Source organism: Crinia signifera, chromosome 3 (genome assembly GCF_055691185.1).
Source record: "Crinia signifera chromosome 3, ASM5569118v1, whole genome shotgun sequence".
Lineage (NCBI taxonomy): Eukaryota > Metazoa > Chordata > Amphibia > Anura > Myobatrachidae > Crinia > Crinia signifera.
Window position 1 is genome coordinate 106,080,850 of NC_139219.1, and position 14,014 is coordinate 106,094,863.

General features: G+C 41.9%; 1 protein-coding gene across 2 annotated transcripts in view; it reads left to right on the forward strand.

Moving 5' to 3' along the window:
- SYNJ2 (synaptojanin 2) overlaps positions 1-14,014 on the forward strand; it is a 145,376-nt gene that overhangs the window by 31,770 nt on the left and 99,592 nt on the right. For both annotated transcript variants that reach the window (XM_083176346.1, XM_083176347.1), the window contains exon 3: positions 11,473-11,746. In XM_083176346.1, the coding sequence (XP_083032472.1) occupies positions 11,473-11,746 (274 nt within the window). The remainder of the gene's footprint in view (positions 1-11,472; positions 11,747-14,014) is intronic.

A 14,014-nucleotide genomic window follows, 5' to 3' on the forward strand; every position in this document is an offset into this window, starting at 1 on the left:
ATAGCTGCACAGCTCACCTGTTAAGTACTGACTGGCCGGGTAAGACCGGCAGTCAGTACAATGATGTCTATCCCTAAGCATCATTACTCCAGTCTGGCTCTGTAATTCCTGCTACAATCCTGCTTCTTCAAGTGAAGTTCTTCTCCTGCTGATCGTCTCACTGCTCTCCTCGTGCACCACAGACTCTGCTGCCGCCAATGCGGACTGGTTAAGGTTAGCCACCCAAAGGGGTAATATCTTATCTTTCTTTCCCAACGGTTATTATCCATTGTCACTCCTGATTGCAGCTACGATCCAATCCAGCAAGGACAGACTTCTTCATTTGTTGTTCTTTCATTTATTATTCATCCAATCTTCTAATCAATTATCCAATCTTCAAATCAATCATCCAATCCTCAAACCAATCATCCAATCCTCAAACCAATCATCCAATCCTCAAACCAATCATCCAATCCTCAAACCAATCATCCAATCCTCCAACCAATCATCCAAGCTTCCAAATCCATCATCCAATCTGCCAATCAATCATCCATTCTTCCAACCAATCATCCAACCTTCCAATCAATCATCCAATCTTCTAATCAACCATCCAATCTTCCAACTAATCATTAAATCTTTAACCAAACATCCAATCCTTCAAACAATTATTCTTTTATTCAATCAAACCTCCAGTTCTTCAGTTATTCTTCAACTCTTCAATCAACTCTCCAATATTTATTTTCAAATATCAAGCATCATCACATTCTTCAATAAAGTATTGGACTATTGACTTTTATCATTGCATATTCTACAGTATATTATTTGTGCCACCATTATCAACTTGTATTTCAGTATCTTTATTAAACCAGATGTATTTTATCCTATTGCTACAGTCCCCTCTGTCGTTGATGCAACAACCTTACATTAAAGCACCCAGCCTCCGTTACACTCCAGCTGGTGCTTTAAAGAACGTGACACTACCTTCTCACAGCTGACCTGTGCATCTGTGTATTCTTGTTCACATTTTTAAGATGCAGCTTCTATTTACATCTTTTACAAATATACATGATACCAGAAGTCAGAAAGATCGCTTTTAACATAGTCACACATGTAACTGAATAACAGGAAACACTGTTTTCTTCTCCCCTCGCGTTGTTATACCGGTTTTTCAGGTTTGACTGCAGCAGTCAGGTTGTGCTATTATAGTGAGCATGTCAACTTTTTTTTTCTTTTACGTAAACAATACAAAGGATAACATAAGACTCCCCCTACTGATAGCACACCATATGATTTTCTGAGCGATTTTTAATACCTAAATACGCATGTAAATCGCTGAGTGTATAGCCCACACAGCGATTTAAATGCGCGGCCTCACCGTTCTGAAACTGCCCAGGATTCAGCACGGACCTGTCAGTCAATTGAGAGCAGTCACTCAAAAGCTCCTGCTCATCTCCCATATGTGTGGCCACAGGCAGATGAGCAAGGCCTTCTGAGCACCTGAAGCCCAGCTGGACGCCGCCCCGTTGACGCGCTGGACTGAGCTCACCCTGAAGCGCCTCCACCGCCACCCCCAGGGAGCGGGTCGGTACACGCTGTCCACCATGGTCCCCTGCGATGCGTCTGGATCTGGAAGCCGATCACTGAGTCAGCAGCAGCGGCACCCACTGTACACACTGCACCCGGCACATCACACGCTGCAGCTGCCAGAGCCAATCACCTCACCGCTCCCTCACACGCCCCCACATGCACAAACTGGTGGAGGAAGCCATATACTTAGCCGGAGCCATCAAAGCCGCTGGAGGAAGCCGCCAGTAGAAGCCGCCTGTCACCCTGGAGCCGTCGGAGGAAGCCGCTGGATCCACCTGCCTCATCCGCCATCTTCATTCAGCACTGCCTGCAGGAGTGAGGACGTGCCGCTATTAAAGACAGGGTAAGTGACTTCCGGTTCCGGAGCTGGAGGAGCAAGCAGCTCAAGCTTAGAGCTCCGGGCGCTCCCCAGCCTTATACCGGCACAACCAGCTCTAACCCAACGGAAACCTGCCACAACACTCCACCGCTGACTCAGGCACATCTCCTGACCACCGAGGAGATACCAAGAGGATTACTCACACGGCTACGAGTCCCGTAGGTCTGAGCCTTGCAGACGCCATTGCTGAACTCCAGCCGCGACCACGTGACCGGCGGAGAAACAGCTATACACCCGCTGGCACCTGAAACTTGCGGGCGCTGATCCACCCAGATCCCCCGTTTACCGAAGGGATACTGGGAAACCTCCTTTTGCGGCCACGACCCTCGGAGACCCGAGCCCCACAGACGCCATTACTGAGCCCCGGCGGAGACCACGTGACCGGCGGCGAGACATCCGTGTGCCCGCTGCCGACTGAAACTTGCGGAATACTGTACCCTGCCTGCTCCTTAACTGACTCCAGACATTATGGACAAAATTAAAGAGGGGAATATTGCGACAGAAACCCCCAGACACCGCTCCTCTAGTAGAAACACTAGAGATAAGATGGCGCCTAAAGCTGCTGCTGCCGCCCAGAACCAGACACAAGCAAAGCAACAGCAACCAGCTGGGAGAGGAAGGAAAGAGGCAGAAATTGCGGACACCACACCGCTTACATTCCAGACAGTAAGTGACAATCCCTCTGATTCAGAGGACTCCCGTGACACCCCAGTACTCCCCCGGCCACTCCAGCCCTATTTCCCTCTGCTGAGGACACAGCATTGCTCTCACAGCACACGCATGAAGGCCCTATAACATACTCTGATATGGTTAAGGCCATCCAGGACACTATTGGCCCCATAATGGAAGCACATGCGAACAAGGTATCACAGGCAGTGCAGGATCTTAAATCGCAATATAAGCAGATCTCTAAGAGACTCACTAGCACAGAACAGGTGGTGGGAGGTGTATTCCAAGATGTTACTGAACTAAAGGACAGCACCACTGCCATGCAAAAAGCACAATTCCAGATGCAAGCCAAATTAGACGATCTCGAAAATCGCTCACGCAGGAATAACCTGCGAATAGTGGGTCTCCCTGAAACCTTGAAGGGTCCAGCCCTGTTCACATTCCTGCAATCTACCCTCCCGGGACTATTGGAGGTGGCTGATGAGTGTTCTGGGATGATAGTAGAGAGAGCTCACAGACTTGGGCCCCAAAGAGCCTCAGCAGATGCCCGCCCTGTGATTCTTCGCTGTCTAAATTATATACACAAAGAGGCATTATGGTCGGCGTCACGCCGAAAACGAGATCTGACATGGAATGATGCGAAACTTTTCATATTTCAAGATTATTCGGCGGAGGTAGCGAGAGCAAGGAAGGAATTCGCCCCTCTATGTTCTCGCCTCGCAAGAGGCAACCGTAAATTTGCGTTGCTCTACCCGGCTCGCCTCCGCCTCTTCTCGGGTTCAGCCTTCAAGGATTTCTCCACTGTTAAAGATGCAGAGGATTTCATAATAGAGGAAGACAGTGAGACAGCCTCCCCCTCCTCGCCTCCACAGGATCACCATACTTAAAATTAAAGTTCACTGGATGTGATGGACTCGCAGACTTCACTGGATATCCTGAAGTATTTCAACTAACAGCAAGAGATTCACAAAAAGTTTACTCCCCATTATTGATATACCCTCCTTGGGGGTCTGGAGGAAAGGAGAAGGAGGACCTTCCGATCCCATGTTTATACTTTTCGTAAAAACATTTGGTTGTATTGCTTTTTCTCCTATTCTTATCCTTTTAGGATTCTAATCATTGAGAATGAGCGGGTTTGCAGATGTTTTGAGTTATAAGTTTGATATTATTATTTAATTTAGAGCGTTAAAGGTTGATGCTATCTGAACTAACACCAATTAGGTGTTTACATTCCCTTGTATGGCAGGGTTGGGGGGGCCCCGAAGCCGCTGGTTCGGATCTAGGGCCCTATGCCTGATTTTGCCACACGCGTTAATAACTGGAAGATATTACTTAGAAATGTTTTGTTAACCAGGAGTGACGGCACTCCTGGTTGCACAGTTTGTTTGTCTGTTAGTTTGTCCCCCCCCTCTTTCCTTCATGTTTCTTCCCTCATGTGTCAGAACCTGTCTAACGTCAAATTGTACTTTCAGTTCTCTTCGGTATAGAACAATCTTTGTGCTGGATCTCGCGGATGATGCTTTGACCTCCAGGACCTGTAATGTATCACCTCTCTTGATTGGTAAATGATTTCCCTAAAAATAGGTACATTTAATGTTGGGGGCTTTCACTCACCTGCAAAGCGCAAAAAAATACTTATATACTTATCTAGATTAGCTTTGGATGTAGTCTTTATACAGGAGGCCCATTTGATTCCGGCAGAAATAATCAAACTAAACACAAGGGGGTGGACAGTGCTGCTGTCTGCCCCATATAACTCTAAGGCACGGGGAGTGGTCACTTTAATCAGAAATAATATCCCAAATACGACCCATTCACTACAAATTGACACTGAAGGACGATATTGTATAGCTGATGTCACCTTATATGAGACTCGGTATATACTGGCAAATATTTATGCCCCAAACTCTAATCAAAGTCAATTTTATATAAATTTGACTGCTAAGTTACTGCCCTTATCTCACCAAAATTTAATACTGGCAGGAGACTTTAACCACACAGCATCCCCTACGTTGGATAGAAATATACAGACTACCACTAGAAGATCTAATCCAAAATACGGAATAACATATCTTTTGACCCAACTACATCTAATAGACGTGTGGAGGGCATGCCATCCGATTGATAGAGAATATACGTGCCTCTCGGCCGCCCATGGCTCACTATCTAGAATAGATTATGTTCTTATGTCAACATCGTTATTCCCGAAGGTTATAGATTCAGCATTAGAACCAATTACTTTATCAGATCATGGAGTGAGCTGGGTAACAGTGGCAACAGAATTTGACAAAGGCCCCAACAGACAGTGGCGATTCCCATCCCAACTAACAGACACTCTGACTTTCCGAAATATGTTGGAGGCGTCCTGGATGGAATACAAATATAATAATATTCAGACAGAGGAAGAATCACCCCTATTGTTTTGGCAGGCTTCTAAGCCTGTATTAAGGGGAAACATTATTTCCTACACAGCTAAACATAAAAAAGACGCCCAGAAATTATATCTAGATGCTCAAGTAGAGTTGACTGAAGCGTATCAAACATTCCAGAAATCCCCTACACCAACCAATAAAACAAAATATAACGAAAAAAAGAACTTATTTGATGCTCTTTTGTCTCAATTAGAGTCAAAAATCACATTTTTATCACAGGCCAGATTCCATAGATTTGGTAACAGATCAGGCAGACTACTGTCTAATCTATTGAAAGGCCAGCACCCCCCTAGTGTTATTCATGCACTTAAAACAATAGATGGTACTGTGATACACTCTGGGCAACAGATCACAGACACACTTCATAAGTTCTATGAGACATTATATTCCCCGCCCTCAGTAGATGACCAGCGAGGGGAGATGTTCTGGGAATCGCTCTCGCATCCAACCCTAGACTCAGACTCTTCAAACTCACTATTGATACCCATAACTGAAGAAGAGGTGTTAGCTACGATTAAAGCGCTTAAACTAGGTAAATCCCCAGGCCCAGATGGACTATCTAACGAATATTATAAGTTACTAGCCCCTAAAATCGCAAAACCCTTGTCTATATTATATAACTCCATATTACAAGGCACACCTCCCCCATTATATTTTAACTCGGCCCTCATCAAAATTATTCATAAGCCTGGCAGAGACCCTTTACTCCCGGGATCCTACAGGCCCATATCTCTTCTAAATTCAGACTACAAAATTTTTACAAAAATATTGGCGGATAGACTTAAGCTCAAGCTCCCCTCGCTGGTACACCTTGACCAAACAGGATTTGTTTGGGGCCGGCATTCGGTCCTCAATGTCCGCAAAGCCCTTACGGCCATGCAATGGGTGGAGTCCGCTGGTAGCCCACAACATTATGCCCTACTCTCATTAGATGCTGAAAAGGCGTTTGACCTGGTCACATGGAAACATTTATTTGATACTATGGAGAGATTTGGGCTCCCGGCGGACTTCATTCGTACTATCAAACTATTGTACTCAGATTCGAGATCCCATATATTAACAAACAACTATTTATCCAAACCGGTGTCATTGTTCCGAGGTACCAGACAAGGCTGCCCCTTGTCACCCTTACTATTTGCGCTTGCAGTTGAGCCTCTAGCAATAGCGTTAAGGGCCTCAAAAGAATTCAATGGAATAATGGTAAACCGTGTTGAGGTCAAGCTTAGCCTCTTCGCGGATGATATCCTCTTATTTATAGCTAAACCAGAGACTTCGATACCTGCTATACAAGAGATTATTTCTCGTTTTTCAGTCTTCTCAGGGTTTAGGGTAAACTATGATAAATCTCGTTTATTACCATTGAACTGTTCCTCGACATATTTTAATTCCCCCTCTTTCACGTCACAGTTCACCATTTGCACGCACTCCCTCAAATATTTGGGAGTTCAAATTCCTAAAAAACTGAATGACCTTTATAATACAAACTTTAGCCCCTCATATACATTAATTGAAAAGCTTCTGGTTGGATGGATGGGATTGCCTCTGTCTCTAGCGGGCAGGATAGCTGTAATTAAAAATATAGCCTTTCCCAAATTATCTTACCTCATTCAGATGTTGCCACTACAGCTTAAAAATGGAGATATCCAGAGATTTAAATCCTTATTTCTTAAGTTTGCATGGGCGGGAAAGGGGGCACGGATACCATATACCCGATTAAAACTAAACAAAGCAGATGGAGGCTTTGGCATGCCCGACATACAATCATTCACCCAGGCAGCCCATTTTAGATATATTTCTGATTGGTTTACAGCTAGATCAGAATATACTTCCCCCTCCCTCGAGAAACAGTTATTTCATCCTTATTCCCCAGCGGCGCTATTGCATGCCCCAAATAAATTAATACCTCAACCAATCAGAGATTCCGTGTTATTCAAGGACACTTACAGGTCCTGGAGGCAAATCAATAAAGTGTTGCACAGGCTATATACCTCATCTCCATTTACAACTCTATGGGGAAACCCGCAGTTCTTACCGGGACTTGAGAGTGTGGAATATCTAGACTGGAAAGAAAAAGGCATATCTAATGTTCGCATGTTATTTGACCCGGGTGGCTCAATACGCCCATTCTCGGATCTGGCAGAAAAATTTGATTTACCTAACAGACAATTCTTTATGTACCTCCAGTCGAGACATTTTGCGCAGTCTCAACCACCCCCTATGAGCTTGCCCACCCAGACGGATCCAATAGTATTTTTGTTACGTTCTGAATGTGTGTTGGGGTATCGGATTAAGTATTTATATTCAGAGCTTATCATGGCAGGGAAAGAACTACAACTTCAAAAACTGCATGCTAGATGGCTTTTGGATATCCCTGACCTTCCAGAACTAAACACGCTATATAATAAAATGTCTTCCACTATGAGGCATCTGCAGTCGGCTGCTTTACAAGAAACCCACTCCAAATTTATAAATAGGGCATATATGGCCCCAGCGCAGAGGGCGCACTGTGTTCCCACAGATACTGGGGCATGTTATAAATGTCTAAAGTCTAGCGCCTCTTACTATCATAATTTTTGGGAGTGTAGAAAAGTCAGATCCTTTTGGGATAAAGTAACTAACTATATAAATAATATATATAATTTGAAATTACAAAAGCATCCGACTGCATGCCTATTCCTATACTTCCAAGTCTGGGACCTTGGTCCCAGGAAAGCACAGATCATACCTGTATTGACCATTGTCCTCACTCTAGCGAAAAAACTGATCCTTACCCACTGGATTCATAGAGTGGCCCCATCTATTGCTGAGTTAAAAAAAGCCATTCTAAATACTCTGTTCTTCGAAAGACAAGCATTAAGATCAGATCTCGAGAAAGGGGCTCCACGCTTTTACAAAAAGTGGGAGACCTACATATTAAGTCTTGAACAACAAACTCAGCTACAAATACAAAAAATATTTGAGTCCACTACTTGGTTTCTACTCCGACAAATATAGATTTTGCTTTTTTCTTATGAGATATATGTCTAACTTAGAGAGATCTATATACTAAAAAACAATAGATTATATGAAGAGAATGTTACCTTATAAATGAAAAAACTTTCTGGTTCTGTCTTGTGTCCCCCCCCCCCCCCCTTTTTTCCTCCCCTTCCTCCCTTCATGTTATTTCCCTACTCTATCTCACCCATCTATTATTATTTACAAGTTGAAATATAGAATAATACTATTTTTGATATACATTAAATTCTCTTAAATGAAGAGAGGTATAAGATTGATATTGATTAAATATTTTGAGAAAGCTAGATATGTTGAAGACATGGGACAGACAGAAGGAAATAAGGAGTTCAGACAAAATGATGGACAATACTAAGTTTATTGATTGGTTTTGCTCTTTGTTTTCTTTTGCTTGACAGACGATACAATAGGACCATTGGACTTGATTAATATGCATCTTATATCTAGACATGAGTAATGTTATATTTCAAGAGGTCAGGTTTTACTGATAAGTAATATCAATATCATCTCTTATATGAAGATTTTATGTACCTGCTTCCCAGAGGACTTGTCCCAACATTATGTACCTCAATTCATGTTATTTGTTATCTGCTATATGTATTAAGCTATATTGCTTTATTTTGCAAAACAATAAAAATTGTTATAAAAAAAAAAAAAAAAAAAAAAAAGACAGGGTAAGTATTTTTTCCACTCTGCCACCAGCGTTTATTTGTGTTTGGGGGGGGGGGCACTATATCACCAACAATTGTGTTTAGGGGGGGTGGGGGGACCCCCATGCCACCAACAATTATGTGGAGTGGGGGACCCCTATATCTCCAACGATTATGTGTTTAGGGGGGGGGGGGGGATGATGGTGCACTGGCCACCAATAATTATTTGGTTGGGGGGGGGCACTATGCCAGCAACGTTTATTAATTAAAGGAAATGTATTTTATTTATGTAAGCTTATTTAGGACATTACTGTATATGCCATGTAACATTATTTTTATGATGAAGTTGACAGTTGTGACAGATTTGAAATCTCTCATGCTGAATCTCCCATTATGAATCTCTGGCACAAATCTCTGCGTATGTAGGGCCCTTAAGAGCTTATGCTTTAAGTGTAACATCCTCTATCAGTGCTCATATCAGGAGTGCTGTGAACAGTCTATGTGTGCTGATCGATGCTAGATCGCTTAGCAAGATTGCTAGCACACAACGCTGTGTGCCGAGAGATCTTTCAGCGCCGGTGTTCTCCGGTGAGAGAACACTGGCAATGACAATTAATCACCAGGTGATAGCGTCGCACATTGCTATCGCTATGGCCCCTACACACGTAGCAATGTTGGGTCATTTTCGAAGTGATCTAGACAGATTGTCAGATTGCTACACTGGGGCACCTGTCTCAGTTAGCTTCTTCCTTAATAAGAACAAATAAGAACAATAAGAACAAATAAGAACAAAAAAGTAATGACTTTTAAGTTGCTATTATCCATCATACTCCCTCTTGGTGCATTTACATATGATGTGTTCACAAATGTTGCATTCTTTTTTTTTTTTTTTATTATTGCACAGCACAGTGATCTTACGCTATCTGTGTTTCTATTAGCACTTACACATTATTATTATTTATAAGGTGCCACAAGTGGTACGCAGTACTGTACCTTTAGCACACATTAGAACAGTACAGGGTATACAGAGCTAAACATAACAGCGACAGACGAACTAAAACAGAGCACAATTAACAATTAGCAGCACAATTCTTAGTACACAATACAGTTGAGATGTAGGGAAGTGAGTGAGAAGAGATGTGCGTATAGATGGTGGGTGAGTAAGAGAGCTGAGATGTAGGGAAGTGAGTGAGAAGAGATGTGCGTATAGATGGTGGGTGAGTAAGAGAGCTGAGATGCGGGGAAGTGAGTGAGAAGAGCTGTGCGTATAGATGGTGGGTGAGTAAGAGAGCTGAGATGCGGGGAAGTGAGTGAGAAGAGATGTGCGTATAGATGGTGGGTGAGTAAGAGAGCTGAGATGCGGGGAAGTGAGTGAGAAGAGATGCAGGTATAGATTGTATTTATGAAAGCTGTCATTGAAATACAAAAAGAGTGCTGTCAGAACAGAAAGGAAGAGGGCCCTGCTCAAAGGAGCTTACAGTCCAGAGGGAGACAGACAGGAGACATGAGGTGCAGGTAAAGAGACCTGAAGGTAAGAAGTGAGCATGGTAGGGATGGTCAGGACATGAATAAGCAGGTAGAGAGAGCTGACAAAGCAGTCCTCTCCTCCTCCTCCTCCTCCTCCTCCTCCTCCTCCTCCCCCCCCCCCCCCCTGCATATATCTGCATACTGCATTTAAAATATGTTGAGCATGAACTTCTATAAAAGAACAAAAACAACCTAAAAGTATTGAAGTATTGTTAGGAATGTATAGTATATTTTCTGACCAAGTGAGTTTAAATGTGAGTAATGCTGACATTTCTTGGGTGTAGTATTTTTGATAATGTCCCAGGATTCATAAAAAAACTGATCTAGAATAAGGAATTTGGCACATGTGCAAGACTAGGTTTCTATACAAGGGGAACAAATGTAAAATGTTAGGACAGATTTGGAGAATAGATGTGTAGGAGGGGGGGGGGGGTGTTTATAGGTCATATCTTGGGGCAGGACATGGGTTTCCTCCTGGTACGCCAGTTTTCTAACACAATACTGTTATATAAATTGGCTCCCAACAAATTAACCCTAGAATAAATGTGTGTGCATATGTGGTAGGGAATATAGATGGTAAGTTCCACTGGGGCAGGGACTAAAATCGGAGTGTGTGCACTACTGTATATAAATAACTGATGATGATGATGATGATGATGATAATGTCTAACTTGCGCCATAAATCCAGGCCAGTAAGTTGTGTTCTAGAAAGAAAAGCAGACACGACTGCATGATTTATGCCAGCGCAATTTTGCATATTTCAACTACTTAACTTTTTAAATAGGTCTATGAGTCAGTGGTTCCTAAACTTTGTTGTATAATGGTACTCCAAGTGTCCCCTTTTTTTTTTCAGGGCGTCTCTAAGTGAAAAGTTGCTAAAAATTCAGCAAAAATTACTAAATTTATTAAAGAGTAATTACCTGTCAATTTTGGGTTTAATTGTGTGGTCATGGACACTTGTGTTTCAGCTGACATTGACTATAAATATCTTGAGGCACCCCTGCAAGTGCTATGGCACTGCTGTGTTACTTGTTTAAGTTTTTTATTGCATACCAATTTAATACTGTAGTTGATGAGATAAGTGACATTGCGACAGTTATACTGTTAACTGAATCTTAATCTGTGAAAATTGAACAATTATTGCAATTTTTTTTTTAAATTGGTCGTATTTGGTTGGTTGTTCCTATTGTATTGCACCTGTGTGGATTCACTTTATGTATATTCTTGTGTCCTCTAGGGAACTCGCGATTACATTTTCTTGTCTTAGTAACTGGATGCACCTCTGTGGGAAGAATCTTAGATGCAGAAGTATACAAAATTACAACAACAGAATTCTGTCCACTCCAAGAAGAGATAAAAGAGGAGGAGCGGGTTACAGCTCTCCGGAAGATACTGAATTCAGGGATGTTTTATTTCTCTTGGCCAAATGCAGGATCAAACTTTGACCTTACTGTCCGAGCACAAAAGCAGGCTGATAATAGCCGTTATGAACCTGGGAACTGGTTCTTCTGGTCAGTATAACGGTTTAGTTATAATAAGTTTGTTGTTGAGTAGTGATAGATACTTTATGCCTCTTTTAATACAATTATAGGACAAAAATATTGTTCTTAGGTGCATAAACCTTAAGTTCTCATTTAGTATATTATAGAATAAATGCAACAAATATATATGTTATAATCTCATCGGTCTGACGTCAAAGAGTGTATTGGCATAAAGGAAAAATAAACATAGCAATAATGATGTTTTATGGCCACAACCATGGGCGTGATAAACAAGCCTCTTGCGGTACATCACACCACACATCATGCTAATATACATTGCATATGTTCTAACATATGAGCATATTAATGCAAAGGGCATCTCTTATTTATTAACAGTTTCTTCTATATCGCATACATATTCTGCAGCGCTTTACAGAGAATATTTGAAGATTCACATCAGTCCCTGCCCCAGTGGAGCTTACAATCTATATTCTCTACCACATATACACACACACACAGACATTATATATACATATATACATACTTTTGTAGATGGCGGCACACGATAAATAAGTTAATTCCAACAACTGTGACTAATAGTCAACGTTTCGAATCCTGTATCCTGTCCTGATGACGAATCCGTGATTAAAGGATTCAAAACGTTGACTATTAGTTAGTTGTTGGAATCAACTTATTTATCGTGTGCCGCCATCTACAAGAGATAGTAGAGATCATCAGCTGTTGGTGGAAGACAGGAATGGGGAACCGTTGGCTGTGATGTTTAGGTCAACAACAGCTGGAGGGCCAAAGGTTCACTATTCCTGTTAATGGATGTGTAACTGACATATTCGTCTCCCATATTAACAGCATTGTGCAAGCAGGGATTCAGTAGAAACTTCCTTTAATAGTAAAAAGCATATAAAATACAGTACAGTATATAATTTACTTTGACTGCTTCCCTAAGCTTAAGCAAACTGAGCCTAGTGGAGCGTACGGCAACGAGAGTAGAGGTATTTTTTCAGATATTCATGACACCTACCCCGTTTTGCCAGAAAGTTATTTTTCTCCTAAAATAGTGATGCACGCTCCTGCCTGTTTCTAGTCTAAGAGTAACAGTCGGCAGACTAGAGCAGAAATATACTGAGACGGGAGGAGAGGTATTGCACATATAATGAATATACCCACCCCGCTGTCTCTAAAAAAGCTTCTCTCAAATATACTCCTTCTTGGATGTTGAATTTTACATGGTCTGCCAAATCTTAGGGTTTGACACGGAGATTGTGTTTTTTTATCTTGGAAATCTTTTTATTGTGTTTGGTTTTTTATCTTCAATTTCTTCTTGGAGACGTATTGTACATGAAAAATAAATATCTGTGTTTTTTTTATTATGAAGAGACAGTCACTGTTTCTACTTTTTTTAAATATCCACCTGAGCGCCTGGTATACAAATCATCTATCTTTAATTTATACCATTGTCTATTTGTACTGGCTGATCTGGCTGATCAGTGGGATTGATCTGGACCTGTGGCTGCTGGGAAGGGCGCCTTTAACAAATCACACACCACTTTTTGCATCTTCACAGCAGCATTAATTGGTTTGTTTGCTGCTAAAAATGTCTGCCCTTGTTTTCTTTCATGTGGCCACACGTGCAAGATGCAAGAAATGCCCATTTTTAGTATCTGGGCACACTGTAATTCTGATGGGTGATGTCGCCATCAAAACTTGCAAAAGCCCTATGGCAGATGCAATTTTTCTGTCTGCTATTGGCTTCTACCACAACACACCCACTGAACAGAACATTTCTGCATATATACAGTCTTCTGTCTACATGGTAGTCACTGCCCAGGAATACCAAGAAAGTGCTGAGCTGTGTGACCATCAGCATTGCATGCAGGCCCTGTGTGTCTTCCTCATTGGAGCAGGAGTAACTACAACTGTGAAAAATACAATTTATTTTCGCATAACTTATTTCTGTTGCAACATTTTTACCTGTTCCCTGGATCAACTGTAATAAGTCACTTTATATACTGTGGCCAGCTTTAGAGCATCATGTTTCCTGTAAAATGCTGTATATGTTACATTTTCCTCATTGTAATTGAATTTCCTTGCTATTTCCTTGATTGAAGTCCATTTTGTGGAGATACAAAAGTATATGTCTTACTTTGGAAACCTTTAATTACTTCAGCATAGGCAGGGCATCACATTGGCAGAATATTTCAAGTGCACAGAGCATACATAAAGGATTAAAAAGTGCCATTAAATATTGAATGCTGACAGCATCACACAATACCTGCCAAG